This window comes from Antedon bifida, chromosome 1 (assembly GCF_963402885.1).
Source record: "Antedon bifida chromosome 1, ecAntBifi1.1, whole genome shotgun sequence".
Taxonomy (NCBI): Eukaryota; Metazoa; Echinodermata; class Crinoidea; order Comatulida; family Antedonidae; genus Antedon; species Antedon bifida.
In genome coordinates this window covers 18,280,370-18,308,281 of record NC_136226.1, presented here as the reverse complement: position 1 = coordinate 18,308,281, position 27,912 = coordinate 18,280,370, and the positions used below count along the sequence as shown (strand labels likewise).

The window sequence follows — 27,912 nt, the reverse complement described above, 5'->3', positions numbered from 1 at the left end:
ACTTTTAGAACCAAAACAAATTATATTTCATCAAATGTGTAATGTGTAAACTACTGTTGTTGTGATAAAACACTTGGTGTTCAAGAAAAAACATAGAAAATGTATACACATATATAAGAATTTAATACTGGTCCACCTACCCCACTAACGTGGGGTAACTGGGACGCCTTATTTATAATACAATTAAATAATTGAAAAAATATCTGAAATCATTTTCAAAACAATTTTATGTTAAAAATATGTATCTAAAATACAACTAGATACATGGCTGTTTAAATTTATGTTTTTAACTAAAATTAAAATAAAATTTAAAATTACTCCACTAAAATAATCCTAATCCAAGATGGCGCCGGAAAATGTATAAATTACCACCAAAATATTACATAAAATTTGAAATAATATTAACATTAAATCTTAAGGGAATGCATTTATATTTTTGTTATATTTATATTAAAATGTGTGGAAACTATTTTTTTTTTAATATCACGATTATTTACGTTTAAATTATCAAAATAAAATCTGTCACTTATATGAAGACACAACATTTACAATGTCAATAACTATGATTTTGAAACTTAACCCTAATTTTAAAATAAAATTATGAAAATATAACTTACCCCTAGGCCTTGTTAAATGAACAGCAAGCAAGCCCACACATGCCCGACACACAGTGGACGAAAAAACTATTAGAATCGGCCAAAAATAAGGCTAAAATCGTACAAATATAAAAGGAACTAAAAACACACAAATCTAGAAATACTAATGATTGATTTTAGATGAAATAAAATCTAACTTAGAATCAATATTTTGTAAAATTAAGCAATTTTTCTTAACGGGAACACAGCATGCAATACCTCATTCGAAAGCTAACAAAATCTGTTTGTTTGTGCAAATTTGATTGTGTTCTCTGCTTTAACAATAGAGGGATATAATCCTGTTTAAATGCAAAGTGGTCCGGCTGCCCCACCGGACCACTTACCCCAGTTTACCCTATTCGTTATTTTTTTAGTAATCTTAAATGTGTTAGTCATTATGAAGTATATTATTCTGCGACCACAGGCTTATCTGCAGTCTGTAAGATTGTTACAGTACATTATAACCGTTTGCATTACAAATATAAGCCTTTGGATCGGGCTATTACTTTTTTTAAAGGATGATTAATGTCACTAAAATTCTTTCTTTTAATTTACATTGAATTGAAAACACGATTCTGGACCGGATGTACAACGCCATTGTTTAGAGTTTCATTAAAATGTAACAACATTAAGAAGGCGTGGTTAATGGTTGACAGAATACACACACATTTTAGCTCTATTGAGAAATACCATATCAAAGATTAATATTTCATACTGTAATTCATGTCTATACAACCAATGCAAAAGAACAACACGAAGTTAGAAACCGATAGTTGCAAGCACTAGGTTGTAATCAGTAAGTTTTTATTCTGATACGATACCATTACCAGCTAATATATGGAAATGTTCATCTGACAACTTACCGGCCTAGTACATTGCTGTGTCAAATTTAGACAAGTATGTCACTTTTAATTATATTATGACATGCCATAGAGAAATCATAAAGACATTATACTATACAATATAATGTTATACACTTTAAAGTGATACAGAGAGTACTGATGATCAAACCCAACATATCACAAGACCAGATCTTTATGGAAAAACAACTATAATTAAACTTCTAAAATATTTTTTTCTAATTTATTGTAGACATTTCTTGTTTTCATCGAACAGGATACATTTGAGAATGTTGGGAAAATGGTATGACTCGTTGGTTATACTTCTTTATTATATTATAGACAATATAAATTCCATGATAATGTTGCTTTTTCGTCTATAATGTTAAGTTAAATTTGTACTGTAATGCACAATAAATAATGCACAATCTGCAATTTGTAATTTTTTTTTATTAATTTGTTATTTTCAATTACAATTTTATACAGAAACATATTTTTTATAGAACCACAGATCCCGTAGAACAGTTTGTACTTATTTTAAACAACACCTTATAATTATTTACAAATATCAATTTGTTTGTTGTATAAAATTCTCTACAATATCGATAAGGCATTTTATATTCTCCCTTTATCACCAATAATTAATCATAGTGTAATATAACCTATGTACATATTTTAGTAGTTGAAAATATTATTTTATCAAACTCGGAAATACATCGCATTGCGATCGGATGTAGTAATGTAAAAGTTAAAATGAACTCCAAAGGTGGTGATTGACCAAGTTCAATCGTAGGAACCAATTACTGTACACAATTTAGTCAACATGGAAGTTCTTCTGGAGATCACGAACCTCGAATAAGATGTTAATTGATTGACTTAAACAATTAAAAACCTTGCTTTTGTTTACCAAAGATCTAGCCAAAATCGGTAAGTAATTTTACTTAAGCTTTATGATCATCTATAAAAGACTATAATCTAGGCCTACTTAGTCTAGCTAAGTTGCTTTTAGGTATAGCCTGTAATAGTAGCCTCTTTACACTCGATTAGTAATAAGTGCGTTCGTATGTACAGTACGGCTGAACTAAATAGGTATGTTAGTAATTCCAATTGTCAAATGTATATTTATACAGTCTATAAAAGTGGGTTCATAACGGTTTTTTTTAAAATTAATGCTGCAATTGGAAATTGTATAGAGTATTAACATTCTTACTGAACATGTGAGAAGGCGGAGTCAATTTGTGCATCCATAAAATCCAAGATCCATAAAACATCTAAGGTTTATTATTCTATTATCCTAGTGGAATTTCGAAGCATAGCATTCAAGCTAACTACTATTCGGCAAAATGATGTAACGTCACCCAGGGGCGGTAGGCTACATGACATCGCTATTGACTGTAATATGAAGTTGTAAAAGTATAAGCCTATAGTGTTTACACTATTGTTTGAGAAAGGAAATTTCCCACCAAAAAGGTTTGGCCCAAATAAAATGCTAGATTATTATTTTTTTCATTTCTTCAAATCTGAAACCTCGATTCCCCACCCCATCCCCCTTCTTTTTTTGTTTTGTTCCTGACTATTTTCCTTTTAGTTCACGCACACTCAGATACTAGTCGTCATAGTGTCTCATTACTATTGGTTTTTGTATTTATCCACTAGAGATTTACAATTTAAGAAATCACTTCTGAACATGGTAGTTTTTTAAAGTCTACCAATGGTTCATCAGCACCTGTTCCAGGTAATTTTAGATCTTCGCTGTTCTCAACAACATTTGGCGGTTTGCCATTTTCAGCTGAAGGTGGATCTTTTGCCATTGGAGACGATTCTTTAGGAAGCTCTTTAGGAGGAGACTCTGGTTTTTCAGGAGGTGATGCTTGTGGCGGCGTCGGCTCTTTAGAAGGCTGTGGTGCACTTGGTACTGGTGTTGATATTGGAACTACTGGTGCTGATGCAGGAATAGCTGGTGGAGCTGATGGAGGAATTATTGGTACAGGTGCCGGTGGTGGCGGTTCCATTGCTGGATTAGATAATCCGCCATTTTTAACATTTTTACCCATCACTTGGTTCCATAAAGCGTCTTCTCGTTGCCTTTGGTACCTGTTACACGACATATTTCTTTGTTAGTATATTTACTATTTAAGACGAACACGTACATTATGACTATATGGTTTATAGTTTGTAGTTATATACGGTGAACCTATAACTTTAAGACGCCTTGCCACGTTGAAATACCGGTTCTCACCTGATCACCGAAGTTAAGCAACGTTGGGCCCGGTTACAGCTTGGAATACCTGGGAATATCTGGTGCTGTATATAAAATGGAGCTGGGGTCCAATCAGGCATTCGAAATCATTGCTGACTCTCATGACAGCACTGCATCTAGTATCTGTCTCAGACGTATTGGCACATGCATTTCCCTTTGTAATGGTGGGCACTGAATGAGCGAAGCCTCTGATCCATGATAGGACAAATATGGCAGGTTTAGTTTCATCCATCATTTAGGATGAATGTAAGCCTACATTATTCTGACATTGTCGTTCGCGACAGAGGTTGGCCATAAAATACTAACTTTAGACATCGGGGAAGATAGGCCTACAGTAGAACCCCCATTTAGTGGACACATTCGGGACAAATGTTCTCTTAAATATGAGAGTCTTCTGAATAGTATTGGTGGTCGTTGTGTTAAAATATTATTTCCACATGTTTGTTAAGTAAAGTAAAGTAAAGTATACCATTAATGATATACCAAAGGAGAGGCTTTGCTACAGGCCTAGTTTGGAGATGTACTGGTGTAAATGAACTTTAGTTGGTTATTTGGTATTTGTAAAGTTAACTTTTTTCTTAGAAATAATTAGTTAAAAGGATGTTCGGCCATTTTTACTTACCGTTTACGACGCAGATAAGCCATAATAAAAGCAAGTATTATTATTATTAGTAGTGTTCCAAAAATACAGCCTGCTATGATGACAGATAGGTAGTCTGCTGCACCTAAGATCAAATATATATTCGGTAATATTGCAAAGTAGTATTTCACAATAATCTAATCTTTGAATACATTGTGGTTTGATAAATATTAAATTATGAAATTTCCCTGGTTGCTTACGTCTAGTGGGTTAGTGGCTAAACGCCTATTACTAACAGGCCTAGGCCTGGGCTAGACCTAGTAGTAGTACTAGCTTGTCTGAAAGGCAAAACTTCGACAGACAATTGGAACTCATCTCGGCTAATTATGGGTTTTCCAACGATTCCACGTCTTGTAGAGATGTTCCCATTAATTAATCAAAATCCTACAAACGATCTAAAGCTAAGTTAAATGACTTTTTGATTTAAATTAGTACATATATAATTCTCCAAAAATGTACTCCCATCGCTAAACCAGTCATAACATTCAAATCGCGGCAAAAGTACACAATAGGTGGCGCTGTTGTATTTCAAAAGCAATAGTATAAAATAAAAATATTTTCCAAACGCGAAAAGATTTTTTTTTCGTACACAAAAAAAAGTACTATTAAACGATTGTTTAATAGTGCGTACTATTGCACGCCATGTGACCCACATTCGTCCAATCAAATGACAGGAATTTATTTAGGTGTTATATAAAATACAATATTACATGTCTCTATAAGGTTATGGTTAGAATTGTTGTCTATGGTACAGGCGTCACATATGATACAAATGTGACACTGTATTAAATAATTTGCCTACGGTACTGTTGGAATTATGTACTGTAAATGCAGTACCGACAATCGGCTACGTACTGTAGTGGAAAACGAAAAACATATGCGAATTGTTATCGCCCAATTAAATAAATGATGTCCTTACTGTATGTTAAGAAAGTTTTTATTGTTTATAATTGATTTCAACTTACTCTTGTCTTCTTTTGATGTATTTGTTAAACTACTTGAATTTGAATAGAGATTAGTGTCATTCCCTTCCTCTCCGTCATCTCCGTCATCGTCTGTACCTCCACCGTCTCCACCTGTTCCGTCATCTGTACCATCGTCAGTTCCATCACCGTCAGTACCACTATCCGTACCGTCATCTGTTCCGTCACTTGCTCCATCATCCGTGCCGTCCCCCGTTCCATCTCCAGTACCATCATCTGTACCGTCGCCCGCACCGTCTTCTGCGCCGTCGCCCGTACCGTCACCAGTACCATCCCCTGTACCATCATCTGTACCACCGCCCGTACCATCACCTGTTCCGTCGCCAGTACCATCACCTGTACCATCATCTGTGCCGTCGCCCGTACCGTCACCGGTACCGTCCACTGTTCCATCATCTGTGCCATCAACCGTACCATCACCAGTGCCGTCACCTGTACCACCATCTGTTCCGTCGCCCGTACCATCACCTGTACCATCATCTGTACCATCACCCGTACCACCATCTGTACCGTCGTCCGTACCATCACCTGTGCCGTCGTCAGTACCGTCGCCGGTACCGTCCCCTGTTCCATCAACTGTGCCGTCGCCCGTACCATCATTTGTGCCGTCGCCCGTACCGTCACCGGTACCGTCACCAGTATCATCATCTGTGCCGTCACCCGTACCACCATCTGTGCCGTCATCTGTACCATCGTCAGTACTATCACCCGAATCAGTACCATCATCATTACCGTCTTCAACTATATGATAGATTTATTAATTGAGTCTACAACATTTAATGTTTAAGATGGAATGCAGTACAGTCGTAACGTCTACCGTACGTATGTGCTCGTAAAGCATAAAGTAGGTATAATATAATACATAATTAAACTGTGGTAGGTATGCAGGTTAGGTTATTATAACAATTAAAATATACCTACACGTTTCACACGTAACACCCGTAAATCCGTCTGGACAATCACAAGTAAAGCTCAATAGACCATCCATACATTCACCGTTCAGGCATGGTTGGCTCTGGCAGTCGTCTATATCTGGATTCGAATAATATCATTACATTAATACAAAAGATGGTTTTGTTTAATACCTATACTATCATTTACATGAAGCAAGAGCGAAACCGACCGGCTATGCTCGCGAATTTGCCCAAAATATTTTCATGCTAGTAGACCTAATAAGGCTATTCCGGTTTGAACACTCGAATTTTACTCTCATAAACTGCAAGGAATTTAATTTAGTTTTGACAACGCGGTATACTGTAACTGATATCCTAGGCCTCTCTATTGCAGATTAATTGAACTCCCGGCCGCATAACATGTCTGGCGGCAATTGTTTCCAAGTTTACTGATAAACACAACATTTTACTTTATACATACACATTGACATTAATAAAAACAACAAAGATAAGAAGCTCAATAATGAAAATACAATTAACACCATACCACTACAGTAACTAAGCATGGGAGTGACGGGTTGATTGTAAGCATTTGAATGGTAAGTTTAAAAAAAACAATATATTAATGTTTTCTACATAATGTAAAATACAAACCAAAGACGCACTTATACCGGTACCTCAAGCGAATATTTAGAAAAATGACAAATGAAACAACTTGACTCATCATATAGCATCTCCCTATTCTACAGAAGCTGTCCCTGTGTGACGTCAGGTTGGTAAGGTTCAAACTCATTTATAAAACCCTGATCAAGATAAATCTGTTTATGATTGATGAGAAGAAACTTTTTTTGTCAAAAGAGAAAAATCAATGATACGTATAGTTATTTATTGAAAGTTGATTGTAAAATTGTAACCAAACGCTATTTATACCTTGGCATTCAGTAGGCCTATGTATTAGTTTGCGCATTTACATGACGTTAGCCCGTTTACTGCATGTAGACTTACATGTCTAATCGCATAAGCATTACACTTTTAGTTTCATAATGAATGTGATGTAGGCCTAAAACTTTGATTTGGGAAAAAAAATCAATTGATGTTATTAAGCCAATAGACCACGCAGCTGTAGAATCTAACACATATTCTACGCATGATCCTGTGCAGACGATGTGTGCAGAGAACAAGCTTCGTAGTCTACTGGCGCGTCGTAAAATCGAAAAGTTAAATTATGTGATGAGGAAGGGCGGGGTAAAAAAAAAGGCAAAACTATCATGAAACACTACCGTACTGGGAACAACCTAATTGCTATTCTGAATACAGATAAAAGATGTAGTTGTGATGGGTACTACACTACTCTACTGAATAAGACATTAAGCAACTTTATCTATGCCTCATACCAATTTCACATGATGTTCCTTGGTATCCATCTGCGCATGTGCATATAAAACCATTTACTGCGTCGGTGCAGACTCCATTGTTTAAACATGGCGCTGGGTCGCATTCATTCATGTCTAAGAACAAGCAATAATCTTATTATTCAACAAGAAATAATCTGGTCTAAAATCGTAAGCCTAATAGATAAAAACAAACATCTGATTACATAACTGGTTTGATCACATCATAACCTATAATGTAGGCCTATGAATAACATATCTAACATAATGACTAGATGATGTCATTACGCCTCTAATCTTGTGACATGACACTACTTTATGGAATTTTACTCGGTTATGGGCAGGATGATTTTGTGTCTATATAATGTGATGCATGTTATGGATTATAGATGTTATTTTTACAATAAATGATAGGCTATATATTGTTTGAAGGTTTGCATGGCGAATTCAAATTTGATATAAAGTTTGCGGTACACCACGTATATTAGTTCTGAAAAGAACTGTTGAGTTTCTCGACGTTTCGATCTATATGCTTTGATCGTCCTCAGGAGTGAGGATGATCAAAGCATATTGATCGAAACGTCGAGAAACTCAACAGTTCTTTTCAGAACTAATATGATAGGCTATACTACCAGCTTCACAAGTTTCACCTATGTAGCCATCTGCGCATGCGCATATGAAACTGTTTGTTGCATCTGCACATACGCCGTCATTTGTGCATGGAGATGACTCGCATTCGTTTATGTCTATGCATAAAATAATACCCTTATTAAGTCGTATTGTAAAAATAGTTACAATTAGGCCACACTCTGTGTTTGGAAATACTGAATTAGGTTTAGTTTTAGATTAATACATGGCAAAGTAGCAGAATTAGGAATTGGACCTAGTTAATAATGTTAGTAGGCCTAACGAAATCTATGATGTCACACATTGCGTTATGTTAGAAAAGAAGATTGGCCAATTTCTCACCAACTTCACAAGTACCGCCTTGGAAGCCATCTGCGCATGTGCATATAAACCTGTTTACTGCGTCATTGCAAACGCCATTATTTAAACATGGCGCTGATTCACATTCGTTTATGTCTAAAAGAAAGACTTGTTATGTGGCAAATAAAAAATGGTAGCCCGTGCTTGGTTGTCTCCTTTTTGAGAAAAAATTACAGCAAAAGCAGCGGTCAGAGAGATATTAATAAAACATAGGGCGTGCTATACAACGGTTCGGATCATATTGCAGATACAGATAACACGACATTGTATTAATCCCTGTGACGTCATCAATAATATCCTTTCCTGAAACATATAACTATTGATTTCGAAATATCAAGATAACAAAGATGGACGTTATCGCGTTCAAATAAAAAAACTATTTGCCAAAAATGATGCATTGTTGCGTAAAAGATACTTAAATTCTCACCAATTTCACAAGTATCTCCCTGGTAGCCATCTGCGCATGCGCATATAAACTCGTTTATTGCGTTGTTACAAATGCCATTATTTTGACATGGTTCAGAATTACATTCGTTTATATCTGAGAATAAATTACGAGCACATTAAATATGAATAAAATAATGCAAAATAAAATCACAAAACATTATACAGATATTGCCTGCTTAGAGGTGAAATATAAGATTTGACATCCCCGAGGGAATGATATTATGTTCGAGGGAATATATATATCCCGAAGCGGCAGCTGAGGGATATATAATTCCCCGAGAACATAATATCATCCCGAGGGGATGTTAAATCTTATATTTTACCGATATAAAAGGCGATATATGTTATATTATATAGCCAAGAACAAGTCTGCTGGGTTGGGTGAAGCTAGGCTAGGCCTCCTATTCTATAGTATTTGTATTGTATGTAAACAAGCCTCCTGCCTAGAAAGACACCTTACCTTGCGAAGAATAATATACAGATAATTACTAATTAATGATTCCTTGGCAATAAAATATTCACTTAGGCCTAGGTCGTTTAAATTAACAGAAGAATTTCCATCAATAAGCCTATTAATAATAATATTATAATCAGGTAGGCCGAATAAACAATTCATCGTCTTCTCTCGCGAGGAGCCGAATCTCCGGATGTTCAGCGCGTACTAGTTACTAGGTTACTACCGTGAGTATTGACCAATCACAAACGGTGTTTCATCACATTTAGGGAGGACTAATAACAAATGAGGGCGCTATGTATGCATAGTTTAAATAGTTTAGATGAATAATTTCTTCAAGCAAGCTGCGTGGCGCAACGGTGGAAGCGTTGTCTTGCGATGGAGTGACAATTCCACCCGAGTTCAAATCCAGTAGATGACTTTTGTTTATTTATCGGCAAACGCGAGTGTTGCCACACGAAAATTACACAGTCAATATCATCGAACTCGAGAATGTATATGTTTAATGACAGGGGACACGATAATTACGCGAAAATTAATCGGTCAATATCATCGTTCTCGAGGATATATACGATTTACGATCCTCGCAGCGGTAGTCATGTGACGCAGTTTCAACCAATCACGTTCACGTATTTACATAGGCTATGTAATATAAGCAATTCAGGCCTACCTAATGTAATACAGTAAATTTACAATTTGAATTACATAATAAGTATTATCACAATCTATATAATAATTAGTTCAGTATAGGTTCATAATATAGTTATGACTAGTAAAGACTAGTTTACCCTTTACCCTTACCTGTTTCACATTGATCGCCCGTGAAGCCTCCTGGACATGCGCAGAAGAACGCATTCAAAAGATCTGAACACGCTCCATTATTTAAGCAAGGAGATGACGCACACTCGTCAATTTCTAAATATCGGTTCGAAAACCAACATAACATAGTATAAATCAAACAACTGAGCACTGAATAAATCAAGGAGGGAATGAATGTATCTTGCCGCAACATATTGAACGGTGAACAGTTGGTATATAATAATTATGCTGTATCTAACACAAGGGATATCTTACTCTTTGTTAAACATGACACAAACAAATAAATCAAACTGGATACATATTATTGCTTGCGATTAAATTACAAAAACATAAAGAATATAAAAAGCGTCATATATAAATATCTGAAGAAAGAGTTCATCGTCTTTTTATGTCAAGACGGTGTTAATTGACCGAAATATCGAGATTTTTTGCAGTTTTAAACATGAGAACGTTTATTTTAATATAACAAAGTATCTTACATACGTATATACCCAACAAAATAAACAGTTATTACAATTTACACAAACGATTAAAATTAAACAGTTTTTTTAATATTATGGTAATAACAATATGACAAAATATGACAAAGTATATAACATAATAATGACAAAAGCCCATAAATTGATTATGATCACTTCTTGCAGTTGACAAGAAACTAAAACAACAAAATAAGAATAAGGAAATACATAAATGCGTTTGCCGCCAGACTGTTTTACATTTCTCACCCGTTTCACAAGTTTCTCCTTCGATGCCATTTGGGCATGCGCAAGCATACTTGTTCGCTCCGTCTGCGCAGACGCCGTTATTCGCGCACGGCGATGATGCACACTCATCAAAGTCTAAACGTTTTACACGAGAAAAGAAGGATAATATTTCAATAATAAATATAATCTAAGGATCAAAGTATAAACGTTTAGAATTTCAATCATAATATTCCATAAAAAGAAATGCTGATAGGAAAAACATAATATTCATAAATCTTTCTGCTAAAACCCCGCCGATTTACTCGATGTCAATCAAACACGTCAGAGCATTCTGTGGTCAGACGAGTAAAAGGAATACGCGCAAACCTAAAAATCTTTTTTATCTCTGTATAAACTTTATTTTTGGTCTGACCAAATCTGCAGGGTTTAGCAGGTAAATTACATTAGAAACTGAGATATTTAATAAAGCATTACAAACAAAATATATTGAGGGTAAGATGAAAAAAGGAATACAGAATTAAAATAATTTCTAAAATGTTGACATATTTAATGTTGAACCAGGAAAATTTGATTGTTCCATAAATATGTAAAAACATTTATTAGATTGAATAGGTCAAAGGGTTAAGGGATGTGGAATGGATTCTGGGAAGGGACTGGTTGTTCTCACCAATCTCACACACCGACCCTGAAAAACCATCGGGACATTCGCAAACAAACATGTTTATATTATCAACACAGGTTCCACCGTTTTGGCATGGAGATGATACACATTCATTAACGTCTGTCGAAAAAGTTGTGTACAATTAGTAATAATTAATATAAATTTATTTAGGTTTCACAAAATTCTATCTATAGGGATAAGTGTCAGAGATAGTAATACTGTGTGGGGGAATAGTATATGTTTTAACACCGCGGCCATGTTTTATTTAGCACATTCCTATTAAGAGGAAATTTCTTTGGGTCCCTAAGGTGTCCCCTTAATAGATTTTTTTATTGTAAAATAGCAAATGTTATGATGTGAAAACAATTATGTTAATAATTATCTAAAAATAAAATAAATGCGAAATAATAAACAAGTTTTTTTAATTTGCGGAAAACCTAATTCTTAATACAGGCCTATTGGTTAGAAAGAAAAATGTTGGTGAAAGTTGAATGTGTATTTTTTCTATGAACACCGCATCCCAGTAGCATTTTTTTGAAAGTCTATTAATAGTTGACTGCTTTAGTTTTAAAAGGTTTCTGAAATTAAATAAAACCAAGCAGGGATAAATGTGTACCTTCCTAATTTCCTTTGTCTCTTTATTAAGTTTTTTTGGTTAGTTTGTTTGGTTATTTACTTATTTATTTCTGCTTGTGTTATATTTTTTTTAATTTAAAACTGCTAAACAAGAAAGTTTTCCGTTAAAGTATACATTACAATTATGATTATAGAAAAGCGTACGTAATATTTATCAAATGAATCAAATGTGTTTACCGCTTTGACAAATTATTCCTTCATATCCTTCCAAGCATTCACAGCTGAACATGTTGACATCATCGATACAAACACCACCATTTACACATGGAATAGATGCGCACTCATCAATATCTATTAAAGTGATTTCAAGGTAATTAAATATGATATTCTTATGGTTATACACTTTCAAATAAGGATAACTCATGAATTATTTATAATTAAAACTCGTGCACTATCCTAATCGCTCCAACCGCGTACTGCTATTTAGATTTTAAACTTTCATAAAACCAGATTATCACCTAATTACCTTAACAATTTATGAAGTTAGTATTGTTATATTTGGCTATTATGCTTATTGCAGTATATGAGTTTATATTGCAGAAAAAAAACTACATGCGAAAATGAGTCATAGTAGTTTTCCATTGTCTAAAAAACATTAAAGGGATAAAATCAAACAAAGCAATTATAATAATTAACGCACCAATCTGACAATCATTTCCTGTATAACCAGACGTGCACTGGCAATTATAACCGTTGAGGGCGTCAGAGCATTGGCCACTGTTTTGACAAGGAGTTGCTGCGCAATCATCCACATCTACAATTAAACAAATGCAAATTTTAAAATGCTACAACAAACTTAGTATTAACGTAAATCTAACCATAGTAATCAACTACATATTTATGAATAACAATGCACTTCCATGTAGATTAAATAGTAGGCCTACAACATATAATAGTAGGTTCAACTAGGGAAGTTCACTCTTCCCTCGTTTAACTAACCTATTTCACATGTGGTGCCTCCATATCCTCCTACGCATGTGCATTCATACATATTAACCAGATCCGTACAAGCACCGCCATTAATACAAGGTGCACTTACACATTCATCAGTATCTAAAAGAGAATATCACACACAACATGTTATACTTTAGGATTTCACAGTATCGAACATTGATAGTTCCTTACAATCTTAAAACAATTTTGGAGAAACCATTAAACGGCAGTCATCAAATACGGTTAATGTGTATCGTTCTACATTAAAATGAAACACGCAATCCTAACGTAATGTAGCTGTTACACAATCAGTTTTATAGTGGAACGTTCATTCATATCAGGATGCGATATTTGAGACCTCCCAATCACCAGTAATTCGATTGATATTTTATGGCGATTTTACAAACCTTCGTACGTATTAGGAGAAAAATAACATGATATGTGAATTATTTCAGTGGAAGTATAATATTAATGTTTATTCTTTTATTATATTAAGATACGACGTACATCTTACATTTTCCAATAACCAGTAGTTCGATTAATATTTTTTGTAGTACATAGTCAGAAAGAAAGGTAAAGTATTGAGATGATCATGGAATGCATATTGCAGACTTCAAAATCACCAGCGGTTGATTTGTTTGGTAGTTGTAGTCTACATAGTCAGAAAGGAAGGCTAATTGACGTTCATCCATATCATGGGATGCATATTGGAGGCTTCAAAATCACAAGTAACACCGTCCCTCGCTTTACAAAATCACAATCATGATGAAGCTTGCAGATTTCATAACATAACAGTAGTAGTATAAAGCGCTGTCTACACTATCAAATTGGTTTGACAAAAAAGGTGTAATGTGCCCAAATATGGTATTGATATGACATCATCGTGTCTTATAATGGGCACATCATATTTGTTTATGGCAGTGGCTATCAAAGATGATCAATTTCATCCGGCCTCTAGTATGTTCCAGTTGATGCGCAGCGGTCGGCGATTTCGTTCTATTAAGGCCAATAAGGCACGATTTACAAATAGTTTCTTTCCAGGATCTATTAGAGCCTTAAACATGATGTAGACACTTTTTTGTAATGTTTTTGTTTTTGAGTTCGTGTTGTGTCCGTTGGATATTGTGCTCCGCCAACAGAGCAAACAGAATTTCTATGTTTTTTTCCTAAAAACAAATGATAACTAGATTTAATTCGTCACTATGACGAATTATAGGTTATATGCATTGATTTAAATAAAGATAATTGATTTTTTAAAGATATATTGATTGATTGTTTTTCTCAGAATCTTTAATTATTTATAATATATGATAGGACCTTGCTAACGCGAATACAATAGCCGGTATCACAATCCGATCAAAGATCCCTCTGCGTATAATGTCATAAACCACATTTGTTGTTACATATATTAATAAAGACATAAGTTACTTTTTATCTAGATTTCATTATAAATCATGTGTATAATCTATACACTAAGAAATAAATTTGAACAAACAATACAGATAATAAAAAAAAATCTTATTTCGTTTCCCAAGGTGACACTCGATCTCGGTACCTTGAATGCCATAGACACGAGCAAAGACCATCGAGCCATACACAACTGACTAAAGTTATGGAAAGATTCCTCCGTGTATTTACTATGCAGTAGCCACTTTGGTGCAGATAGATTATTACATACCGCAATGAATTATAATGTTTTACTATGATGACATCTTTAAAAATTTAAAAAAATGATGCACTGTCAAACTATATACTTTTAACTTTAATATATGAACTTCTTAAGGAAGAAAGTTAATGTTAAGTTTGTTATTTCGGCCTAAGAAAATGTTATAATTTGATTGATTGTCATAATTAATTTTTTTTAATTTAATATGCCATTAATGATGACTTAATCAACTTTTTTTCTCCTAATTTCATAATAAATCATACATATGATACATACACTTCAAGAAAATGAAATAAAAAATAGGTGTTCCCGAGCATTCTAACGATATATATTAATTTTAAAATTTAGCATATTTTCACCATTTTGTTAACTTACACGTGCGTAGACTGTCACATTAGACGTGCTCGTATAACGCTGTTTCGCGTTGAAAAGTGAATAAAATATGATGATATTATTAAAGAAAGGTTATACAACAGTAATCGGACAAAAAAAGTGCGCATTAACGTTTGACGCGCAGTGCGCGTGCAAAAATCTGCGCACTCATAGTAATTTTTTAAACGCTTAAAATTGCCTGAAACGTACTCTAATTTCATCGAAAATAAATTCTGACAATTTTGAACATTTTAAGCGCGCGTACGCATGCGTTATATGCGCTACGCACGTAATTGTATTGCCATATGATGAAATATGACCTGAAATTTATGAGTACCAAATTTTGTTTAAAAATGATTCATGCTTGTGAAGATATGATTACAAACGTGATTTCATTAAATCGCGCGTAGACCACGTAATGTTTGATTGCGCACCGTGAAAACTTAACCACATCGATTCCTGGCCATAAGGAATATACTCTGAAAAATTGATCTAGCTAGATGAAACTGATATCAAGATAATTCACGGACAAAATAGTGCTAAGGAAAGAATAAATAAACAAATAAAGATTTTGACAGAATCAAGAGGTTATATGCATGATAATGCATATAACCTAATAAATGATACTTGACTTGACTTGACTTGACTTTAAACATAAAGTTTTATTGTGTAGATGATAGAGTTTGACACTAATATCCAGTCACGCAAAGTCTTATAATCTACTCTTTGACGTGTGAAAAAATCTTGATATTGAATGTTTGTAGTTTTGCATAGTCAGAGTCATGACATGTGAAGCATCGTAGAAAGTACCTCACAATCACCAAAGCGATTGATGTTTATTAGATGTACTGTAAATACTGCAGTATTGGAAAAAAAAATCCTCTGCCATGTGAGATATTTTAACAAAAGTTTCAAACATTAACTAACAAAATGAGAAAAACTTAGTTCTTACTTGTTTCACAATTAGTTCCTTCATAACCGTCCCCACACGTACAGGACCATGAGTGGAAGTTGTCAACACAAACACCTTCATTCTGGCATACGATATCAACACAATCATCGTCGTCTTTATTCGAAGTAAAAAGACATTTTGGTTAGTGTTATTGTGTTACCGAGATGAATCGGTGGTTACCTAAACTTGAACTAAAATACCACATTAACAAACTCCAAAAAGATAAAACAATTCAATGATTATTACTGACAGTGTTTGCAACATTATTATGGGTAGCAGTGCGTGTCACACTTTTGCTAAAACCCAGTATGGGTTTTGGAAGAATTATTGTCTGCTACGTCGGTCTATTGATGGGGGAAAAATATACTTTCTAAATTTTAAATGATTGAAATAAAAAGGATGATCAAACTCACCGGTAATCGCAATGTCATCAATAGCGATAACACTAGTAATAGATGAACCTCGTATCGCCTCAAACACAATCTAAACATTTAAAGTAATATATATATCAATTTACCAAGAACTAAATGTTTAACCCAGTATTCAATAATCGATATGCATACAAGTTTCAAGATTCAAGATTCAAGAAATTTTATTTGTCCATAAAAATGGAAATTCACTTTGCTTGGTAGATTAAAACAACAATATTGCAACAATTTAAAACGTGCAGAACTAAACAGATAAAATACAAGATAAAAAGTTAAAAATGTAAAACTATTTAAAAATTGCATTATCGTCTTACATTACATTAAGTTTATCAATTATAGTAGTATACAAAATGAGGATTGGGATTTAACATGGCGAAGCCCTAGTTATAGGACAGCCATGCTTTCAATGAATGCAAAACATTACCATCTGAAGATGTTATTCTTACAGTAATTCACTTGTTGCAATTTAACTCAATGAAGGATAGAAAGCGCTCTAATTTTGGACGGCGCCCATTGCATGTCGGGTTTCGAACGTCCAGCAGCCTTCCCGTTGGGCAAAATTATCAAAATATTTAAAAAAACATTACGTTCAATAGGACCTGTAATTTAACATTTAATAGAGCTTTCATCGTACTATAAAACTAATATAGAACGACACGTGATATAATATCAACCAACAAAATGGCAAGAATAACACAAAATAGAGTTATTATTTTGTACAGTTTTTATTTGTAACAGTACATTACCTTAATGTCACCTTCTATACCTGATACATCATAACTAATCGTTCCTTCATTCCACTGGTCGCCTTGGTTCCCCGATCTTGTAAATTGAGGGCCACTAAAGCTAGTGACCTCACAGCGAACAACGTATACTCTGAGAGTACCCATATCAGCCCCGTACATGTGGTAGTAAAAAGTCATTTCTAGGGAGTTGGGTATTGAATAGCAAGGTGAGACAATACGGCCCGTGTTCCCTTCTGTTAAATCCTGACTATCTGGTATGTCCATAAATACCATGTAGAATGGGGGTGCTGTAAATAAAATTAATGAAAATAATTCCTAATAATCAAAATACTACATTACACAAATACGATACTCTTTATTTGCCGCCGCATAATTCTATTTGCCACACGACATCCTTTGCATTTACCTACTTTAAATGTTACCACCATTTAAATTCAGCAATGACGCGCCGCTTTCCACTTGCGTCCGTTTGCTTTGCACAAATATAGAAAGTGTGATATCTCCCTACTGTCTTCGCTTTTCCATTGAATGGAACGAAACAATCATAATACCAGGTGATATGTAACCAACGAATCAAAGGCTAGGGTGTATTTAGATGTCTTATTAACTGCTTAAATTATAATGAGGCTAATGATGAATTGTATTTATTTGATAAATAATCTAGTAGGCCTACTTACAGTCCACCGATTGTGTATTGTCCGCAGTAGGACCCGTCTCTGTCCCGCCGAATCTAAGAACATTTGTTCCAAAGTTTCGAAACCAGGCAACATCAGCTTCCGGGTCATCAGTGTACCCGCAGTTGTCCAGTCCGAAATCACACGTTACATCACCACAAACTTAAATGAAACATATTTGATAAATGGTAGAAACATTGTTGACTTTCCATTTTATTCAAGATGATTGCCACCGTCAAAATGGAAATTCTCTGGACAATAGTTAATGAACTACAAAAAATGTACGTATGTCCACATTCTATGAAAAATAGTAACGTTGATTACAATTCGTGTCTTTTGATTGGAATATTCTACTTTTGCATGCTTTGGTTTTATAAGAATTTAGGGTACCTTATATGGGTTTCATGATATTTATAATTATTCATTTCATTTCGAGGAGTCCATATCCTTTTCGCCTCTAGTTGATTCACTAATTGTATAATACCTCTATGATTATTACACAATTCATACCGTACTATATGCGTCATTCAAGTTTTTATCACATACTTAGAATGATACACGTTTTCTATTGTGATAATCAATACACGTATTTAGTTTTATTGTATATATGTATTACATATCGATTTCTATCGAATACAATCTTGTACATATTACGGCTCGTTAGCAAAACATAATACATATAAGCTTATATGAAATATTGACCGCGTAATCTGGGCGGATGAGCGGGTGGCGACAGGTCACGTGTTGTCAACTTGTTTAAACAATGTTTATTTGGTTCTTTCGACTTAGCTTTAATAAATAAGCAAATTTTGAGAATAAACAAATAATATCATTTTTTTAAGAGGTAAAAAATAAGATGGATAAAATCAAACTTTCACTTATCATTGAACTTTCACAAAAATTATTATGTTTATTAAAAAAGAAAAAAACAGTTAGATTGAATTAGAAACCGGTTTTTAATTACGGTTTTATAAAGTCAATATTTTGTTTTCGATCCAATTCTTGGTCAGATTGAATGACTGATGTGACATGAAACTGGCCCACTCAGCATATTTACCGAATAAATAAAAAAAAATAAAAGAATAGATTTTGTTTAAAATTACCTTGTCAAGGTGAAAACCAATACTTTTTTAAAAACTTACTCTTACAAAAAATAAGCTGCATTTAATTTAAGTAGTTATGTTAGTTTTTAAGTTTTTTTATGCTCTCTCCAAGTTTAATACTACACTAGTGATATTTTAATATGTAATACAGTTATTAGATAAGAAATGTAACCAAAAATGATACTGGCATAACAGTGGTGCAGTCAAATGCCTTAGCTACAGAAAATAATTGAATGAAAGAATCACCACAAACAAATTCACCAGAGTATATTTTTACTTTTTTGTTATACGCATATTGTCGTATACAGAAAACGGTATCAAGCGTTAGCCATGGCAATGGGCGTGTAACAACAACGATTCAATCGATTAATTTAATTTATGTATTCATTCATTTCGTATCCAACAATATTTATGTGGATGGTCCATTCAGGCGAAGCTGATCATAGGGACCCTCATAACAATAGAGTCTAACAAGACATAAATATAATTCACTAAATAATAAAATGTATATAAAATCTTCAAAAGATATTTAGAGAGATGGTATTTTATTACTTTGATAATAGTTTATTGAATCTACATTGTGTTACCATTTACCGTTAAAATACCATAGAGTAGCAAACAATTGTGATAATAGTAATACTTTCTTTTCAATTCGAATCCACTCGGGCAGCTCATGCATACCTTATAAACTGTTCTCTAAGAACCCTCAGAAGGAGAGATTAGATTTATCTGAACGCTCTGCAATGATTTCTTTCTGGCTGTTCAACTATATTATTTTGATTTATCTTTTTCTTATTGTATTTTCATTAAGACCCAGCCACCGATACTCACATCATTGTAATTTACCTTTTGATTTAAAAATAATAATACTTGTGTTACTCCGAGACTAAATTATTGCAGTTTAAACTTTTAGTAAAACGATTCTAAAAAACAAACTTTTTAAAAGAAAAAAAATATCTTAAAATGATAATATTTTATTCACTTTTCTTTTCATCTACTTTTTGTTCTTATTTACCGTTAAAATACCGTTTGATCTTTTTCTTAATCTCTCAAAAATACGGACTAAAAAGATCAACATAATAGGCCCCTACATATAATAATGTGTTATTGTTCTTATTCATGCACTCATTTGAAATAATACAATTATTTATATGTTCAATAACTCATTCTAATTTTAGAATTTATTTTAAAAAAAAACATATATGTGGGAATTTATTGAATTATGATTATATTTCTATTAAAAGTAGTCGGAAACCTGCTGCAGTAAAATAGAGAATAATTTATTTAGCCTACCTTCTGGCGACGATAAGAACAGACATAGAACCACTAACCGAACTATGTTACCTCTCTTCATTGTTACACTACGAACTTTTCATTTTTTTTAATGTATACAATAACTCAAATGTTCTAATTATCAACGACATCTGCTGAAAACACACATTTAGAAATATTGAAAATTGTGCAGAATATCACAAAATTAACGAAACGCAGTAATCACAGGTTTATCTGATACAATTTCCCAACAACAATGTATGATTTGCAATAGAAAGTTGAACAAAAAGTGTGAAAATCGATCTTTACGTCACGAGCCTAATTCTAGTCATAATCGATGGTATCGAATTCATACAGCGCTGTCTGTGATTGTTTCATTCCATGCATAGATGATTAATACACCGCCCTCTTACATCCATTACGTCAACTAGAAGTTTTCCCATAACAATTCTGAAACTTGTGTAAAGAATGCTTTTTGCAATGTATGTGGGTAGTTAAATGCTCAAATAACTGAGAACACATGTGAATATTTCAATCTTAAATTGCTGGTAATATAACATCATCCATATTGGAGAGAGAGATTTATAAGAGGGTTGGGTTTAGTTACAAAATGGGTCAGCTATCTTTTAATTTCTTAACAAAGAAGATTAATTAGGTCCACTATTAATTAATTCTGTCTCATCAACGATAACACTAAGACAAAAGAAATTGAACAGTTTTCATCCTAGAACTATAGGATAAACATAATTATGCTGCCTTTGATGAAAATAATATTTTCACACGTCCAATCAAATGACGTCATGGTAGTAAGATCAATAATATCGTGACTATATAACATTTTTCTTGTTCGTATTGATCATGACGTCATCTGATTGGATTAAAAATATATTATGTTTATCAAAGACAGCATAAATGTTTATCGAATAGTTCTCGAATGAAAACTTTTCGAATTACTCTTGTTTTACGTAGTAAAAATGTATGCTTATCTATTTATCGGAGTGGGGTTGGTGAGCATCATGCTAAAATACGGAAAATAAATTGCCAAAATTGAAGGTGCTGTGCTTTGCCAAAATTCGCAAATCAAAATAGGCGAATTGAGGGCGCTATATTTTTGCAAAATACGCAAACCATGCTAAAATAAGCAAACCATGCAAAAATTCGTCAACTTGAGGGCGCTTCTAGTTTCTTCATGGATCTGCACCAATCTATGTTGGATAAGCCAGGGTTAGCAGCTATAATTACCTTATCCTACTCGACCGGTGTCACAAGTGACATAAAGTTGTGTATATATTTTGCAAGTCATTCTTACTTTTCCTTTTGTTTTCACTATTTGAACCTTTCTTTTGTTTTTGGAAGCTATTGTGTGAAGCCAGTGGAGCAGAGTTTTTGTGTTGCAGAGAAGGATTGTGTGGTGTTTGCTGATTGGAGGAGAGGTATAAGAGTTAAGTTAGTGTGTGAGTTGCTGATTGGTGGAGAAGGATGAGGTGGTGATATGTGGATAATTGAGGGAATTTTGAGGTAGATGGAAATTGAGAGGAGACAGAGAAGGAGGGCTATGTTATGTTAAGCCAGAAAGGGATAGGTGAATATTGATATGAGAAACTAAGACGTACAGGAGAAGAAGTAATTGAATTATGGTGATATAGAGCTGAAGCAGAAAGGAAATAAAGAGATATACATGAAGTTAATAAATTGTGAGTTGGAGATAATTATGGTGACATAGAGCTGAAGCAGAAAGGAAATAAAGTGATATACATGAAGTTAATAAATTGTGAGTTGGAAGTAATACTATAAGGCTGTACTTAAATGTAGAACTGTTAATTGTTGAGATTACTGAGGATTAATTTAAATTGTGAATGTAAATTGACGGAAGAAATAACTGTTGGAAACAGCAGAAGTTGTTGCATGTAAAGAATTGTTTGGAAATATTGAAGAGTAACTGGATTGATACTGATATTATTTTACGGGGAAAAGGAGGAAGAAATAATTGGTCGGGGAGCGGATTGCAGGGCAGAACGACATCAAGAAACATTTTAACTTTATATTTGATTTATTTATATGTCAGAAAATAGGAAGAATTATAATTGATAATATAATACAAGCAGAACGGGAGCAGAGGCGTGGGAGTTGTTTATTTGCAGAATCGTTTTAACTTTTATCTTTCTAATTTGTTTTGTGTCAGCGTAGGAGAGAAGGCAAGAAGGAACGATATTGTGGACATTTATTATTGTTTAATTATTCATCTTGTGATATTATTGTATTTGAAAGGGGGGTTTCGGGGATTTATTTAAAAATAAGAAGATTGTTGATATTTTGTTTGGAAGGATTGGGAAATTTGGGGAATTGCATAAAGGTTGTGGGGAATAGGAATACGGTATCATTGTTTGAGAATTGGTTGGGGTTTTTTTGTGGGGTTTTTTTTTTGGGGGTTTGAATTATAAAAGAAAGAATTGGTTGTCAAAGATTATTATTAAATTTTACTTGTTACATTTATATGTGTACAGTTGTGGCTATTTACCGTTGTTCATCGTTGGTTACCAGCAATTACATGTCCGAAAGAGCCGTAATTGCGGCTGTGTGACATTTATGGGGGCTCGTCCGGGAAACTTTGTAACCTAGCGTGAACATTGGTAGATGAAACAATTGTACGTGATTCTTGGATTGTCTATTTGCCATATTATTGGCATACTGTATACTTATATTGGATACTTATATATATATATATATTTTTTTTTTCCTTAAGAAATGGATCTCACTAAAATTGTTGACGCAGGAAAAGCGTTGGGGTTAGATGGAGTGGAATTAAGAGAGTTTGTGGAAAAGAGAGAGGAAGCTGCCAGAGAGAGAGAAGAGAGAGCACTAGAGAGAGAAGAGAGAAACAGGGAGAGAGAAGAAATGGAGCGAAACAGAGACAGGGAAGAGAGAGAGAGAAGAGAGGCACTAGAGAAGGAAGAGAGAGAGAGAAGAGAGGTATTAGAGAGGGACGAAGCAGAGAGAAAAAGAGCGAGTGAAGAAAAAGAGAGAGAAAACGAAAGGGCGAAAGAAGCTGAGAATCAGGCCTATCTTATAGAAATGCGAAGGTTAGAAATCCAATTAGAACAAGAAAAGAATCGGGCACGGCCGGGTGGTAGAGTATTACCCAATCCTGAGTCACGGGTTAAGGCCAGTAAACCTAAATTACCCCCTTTCCATGATCGAACAGATGACCTAGATGCCTATCTGAAAAGGTTTGAACGGTATGCGACTAGTCAGGAGTGGAAAGAAATTGAGTGGCCGGTTAACTTAAGTGCCCTACTAACTGGGAAGGCTCTCGAGGTTTATTCCAGGTTGTCGTCAGCTGAAGCTAACGATTACAAACTGTTGAAATTGGCTCTTCTAAAACGGTTTCAGTTAACCGCCGATGGATTTCGACATAAGTTACGAACAGCTAAGCCCGAATACGGAGAAAGCGGCCCGCAATTTGCTGCGAGGATAAGCAATTATCTTGATAGGTGGATTGACCTAGCAGAGGGGGAAAAAACCTTTCAGGGGTTAAAAGATTTATTGCTGCGAGAGCAGTTTACCGATGGGTGTGGGAAGGACCTAGCTCTGTTCCTAAGGGAACGTCAACCGAAAACGATACAAGCGATGGCTGAAATTGCGGAGCAATATTTGGAAGCTCGTGGGGGATTATTTGGTAAACCAATAGAGTTTAAACAAAAAGAGCAAAATTCTCCTCAACTCTCCTCTAATAATGTTCCCAGTACATCCTCATCACAAAGCCCTTCTAGTTTCCGTAGTCCAACTTGTTTTATATGTCATCGTGTAGGTCACCTAGCTAGAAATTGCAGAGCCTCAACTATGCATAAGCCAAACTCTCCTCCAAAATGTTACCGATGCTTAAAAACAGGACATATTGCCAGAAATTGTAGACAGGACGCCAACAGTTGCGCTGGGTTGTCTACTTCACCACAAACAGAGTCTGATTGCCAGAAATGTACAAAACAACACGAATGTAAAGCCAAAGAAGAAATTCCCGATGTGGGTGCCAGTATGGTTACGAAAATGTCAGAGTCTTTAAATCAATGTTGTATCAATAATGATGGTGATAAGGTCACTCTTCAATGTGGGCACTGTCTTCCAATTATGACAGCGGCTCTAAATAATTCAATTAGTAAAATGCCCGTTTATACAGGTTGTGTTGGGTCACGCTGCGTCTCTGTTCTTCGTGACAGTGGCTGTAGTGGGGTGGTTGTGAAGAAAGATCTTGTATCAGCCGAACAACTTACTGGTAAGGAGAAAACCTGTGTGCTGATTGATGGCACGGTCCGCAACTTACCGGTTGCATTAATACATGTTAATACTCCATTTTTTTCAGGAAAGACGTATGCACTATGTATGAACAACCCTATTTATGACTTGATATTAGGTAATATTGCAGGAGTACGAGCACCAGGAAATCCAGATCCCACATGGACAGAGCGAAATCTTCAAGGATGTTCTGTTGTTACCCGGTCTCAAGCTAACACTATGGATAAACCATTCAGAACACTTAAAACTACAGAAATACACAAGCAAATCATCACAGCGGGAATTATGAAAACCGCCCAGCAACAAGATATCAGCCTTGCAAAATTCAAGGATCTTGCAGAGAAACAAACTACAACTGTGAGTAACAAACAAGCCGAGGCTAGGTTTATTTATCATAAAGACCTATTATATAGGCAATTTTCCTCTCCTAATATTGAACACGGGGATAAGTTTACCCAACTAGTAGTGCCAGCTGACTATCGACGCCAGGTAATGCGCCAAGCCCATGAAACCTTATTAGGAGGACACCAAGGGGTAAAAAAGACGACAGATAAAGTGTTGACAACATTTTGGTGGCCTGGGGTAACTGCAGATATTACTCGATATTGTCGATCCTGTGACATTTGTCAGAGAACTGTACAAAAAGGTAGAGTTACGAAAGTGCCTCTAGGAAGCATGCCTTTGATCGAGGTGCCGTTTGAACGGATTGCCGTTGATATAGTTGGTCCCATTTTCCCCATGTCTAAAGGTCGTAATCGTTATATACTCACAATAATAGATTTTGCTACTCGTTATTCAGAGGCAGTGCCTCTACCAAATATTGAAGCTGAACGGGTTGCTGAGGCCTTGGTTGGTGTTTTCTCTAGACTTGGTATCCCGAAAGAAATGCTTACCGATAGGGGATCACAATTTACATCTGAAGTCATGAGGCAAGTTAGTAAGTTGTTGTCTATACGTCAGGTAATGACATCTCTATATCACCCAGCTTGTAATGGTTTGGTCGAACGGTTCAATGGAACACTCAAACAAATGCTGAAACGTATGTGTGCAGAAAGGCCTACTGATTGGGATCGTTACATTGACCCACTACTTTTTGCGGTTAGGGAATCTTCACAAGAAAGTTTAGGGTTTTCTCCTTTTGAACTGTTATATGGCCGTACCGTACGAGGACCCATGTCCATCCTAAGGGAATTGTGGACCGAAGAAATCGAAACACCAGAAACAAAAACCACCTACCAGTACGTTATGGATTTACGGGAACGACTACATGAAACCTGTCAGATGGCTCAGAAGAATCTACAAAAATCTAAGGTCAGGTACAAACAATATTATGACAAAAAGAGTAAGTCCCGGGAATTTGAGGTTGGGGATAAGGTACTACTTTTATTACCCACAGACAAAAACAAACTATTGCTTCAATGGAAAGGTCCTTTTAAGGTTGTAAAGAAATTTGGGTATCTAGACTACCAAATTGACCTTAACGGGAAATTCAAAATATTTCACGCCAATCTCTTGAAAAAGTATTATGAGCGAACCGCAGACATTAGTGCTGCCTTAGGGGTATCCGAGCCTTCTGGTATCCTTGAATTAGCTAGCACCGCTGTTATTGAATGCGAACCTAATGAAACATTTACAAATAACCAAAATTATCATCTATCTAATGAGAATCTTTTACAGCTCCACCCTCTACTAGCAAAAGAAACAACAGCCGACATCCACATCAACGAAAGCCTGGATGATACACTAAAGCATGAGGTGCACCGACTTATCGGAAACTACAAAGATGTACTGACGGATTTACCGGGTAAGACTACACTTGGGCAGCATGAAATCAAGCTGGAAACTGACGATGCAATCCGTTCCAAGCCCTATCCACTTCCACATGCGTTGCGAGGTACCATTAAGGATGAGGTAAATATGATGTTAAATCTGGGTGTAGTGGAGCCTTCAGGGGCACCGTTTGCCTCTCCAATAGTATTGGTAAAGAAACCGGATGGGTCAAATCGATTCTGCGTGGACTTTCGAAAACTTAATCAGGTTACAGTTTTTGACGCCGAACCGATTCCGGACCAAGAGGAACTGTTCACAAAGTTGGCCCATGATCATTATTTTACTAAGATAGATTTAAGTAAAGGGTATTGGCAAGTTCCCATGGATGAAGCGTCAAAACCTTTAACAGCCTTTCTAACACCAGATGGTTTGTTTCAATTTAATGTCATGCCGTTCGGCTTAGTCAATGCACCGGCTACTTTCAGTCGTATCATGAGAAAATTACTCAAAGGGATGGATAATACACTTAATTATATTGATGACATTCTAATTCACACAGCTTCTTGGGATCAACATATGAAATGTTTGTCTGAATTGTTTGGACGTCTCCGCAGGGCCAATCTAACTGCTCGACCAAGCAAATGTTTCATTGGTTATGAAACAATCGAGTTTCTTGGCCATGTGGTAGGGAAAGGACATGTTCAACCTCGAGTGGAGAAGAGACAAAGCATCTTGTCAGCCAAACAACCAGAAACAAAGAAACAACTCCGGTCATTCCTTGGGATGACCAACTACTATAGAAAGTTCATTCCTAATTACTCTGTGATTGCTTGTCCATTAACCGACAAAACGAAGAATCGGGAACCTAACCGAATATGTTGGGAGAAGGCCCAGGAAAGTGCGTTTGTTAAACTTAAGGAAAAATTAAACAGTACTCCAATTTTATGCCTTCCTAATTTAAACAAAGATTTTATTTTGAGAACAGATGCGTCCGAATATGGAGTGGGAGCGGTTCTAATGCAGCAGTATGGTGACGTGAAGTTTCCCGTGGCGTACGCTAGCAAGAAACTGCTTCCTCGAGAAAAAGCATATTCAGTGATGGAAAAAGAATGCTTAGCCATTGTATGGAGTGTACGAAAATTTGAGTCTTATTTATATGGACGAAACTTCACGTTGGAAACTGATCACCAGCCGCTTGTGTTTATGCACAGAGCGAAATTGTCCAATGGGCGAATTATGAGATGGGCCCTGGCTCTACAACCGTACAAGTTCCGAATAGAGGCGATTAAAGGCAGTGAAAATGTAGGAGCTGATTATTTAAGTCGAGTGTAAATAGGACCCGTCACGGTATGGAGAA

General features: G+C 35.2%; 2 protein-coding genes across 2 annotated transcripts; one reads left to right on the top strand and one right to left on the bottom strand.

Annotated features, from left to right (window-relative positions):
• Positions 1-1,792: 1,792 nt before the first annotated feature.
• LOC144852630 (uncharacterized) lies at positions 1,793-20,577 on the bottom strand. Its single transcript, XM_078710557.1, has 14 exons — positions 20,517-20,577; positions 18,124-18,282; positions 17,447-17,733; positions 16,686-16,755; positions 16,273-16,386; positions 13,289-13,402; positions 12,990-13,103; positions 12,527-12,640; positions 11,720-11,833; positions 6,279-6,389; positions 5,826-6,098; positions 5,340-5,789; positions 4,357-4,459; positions 1,793-3,568 (listed from the first exon to the last, which is right to left on the bottom strand). The coding sequence occupies exons 1-14, from the start codon at positions 20,575-20,577 to the stop codon at positions 3,142-3,144; spliced, it is 2,511 nt and encodes an 836-aa protein (XP_078566683.1). The 3' UTR covers positions 1,793-3,141.
• Positions 20,578-23,061: 2,484 nt separating this feature from the next.
• LOC144852622 (uncharacterized) lies at positions 23,062-27,887 on the top strand. The gene has a single exon (XM_078710545.1). The coding sequence runs from the start codon at positions 23,241-23,243 to the stop codon at positions 27,885-27,887; it is 4,647 nt and encodes a 1,548-aa protein (XP_078566671.1). The 5' UTR covers positions 23,062-23,240.
• Positions 27,888-27,912: the final 25 nt, after the last annotated feature.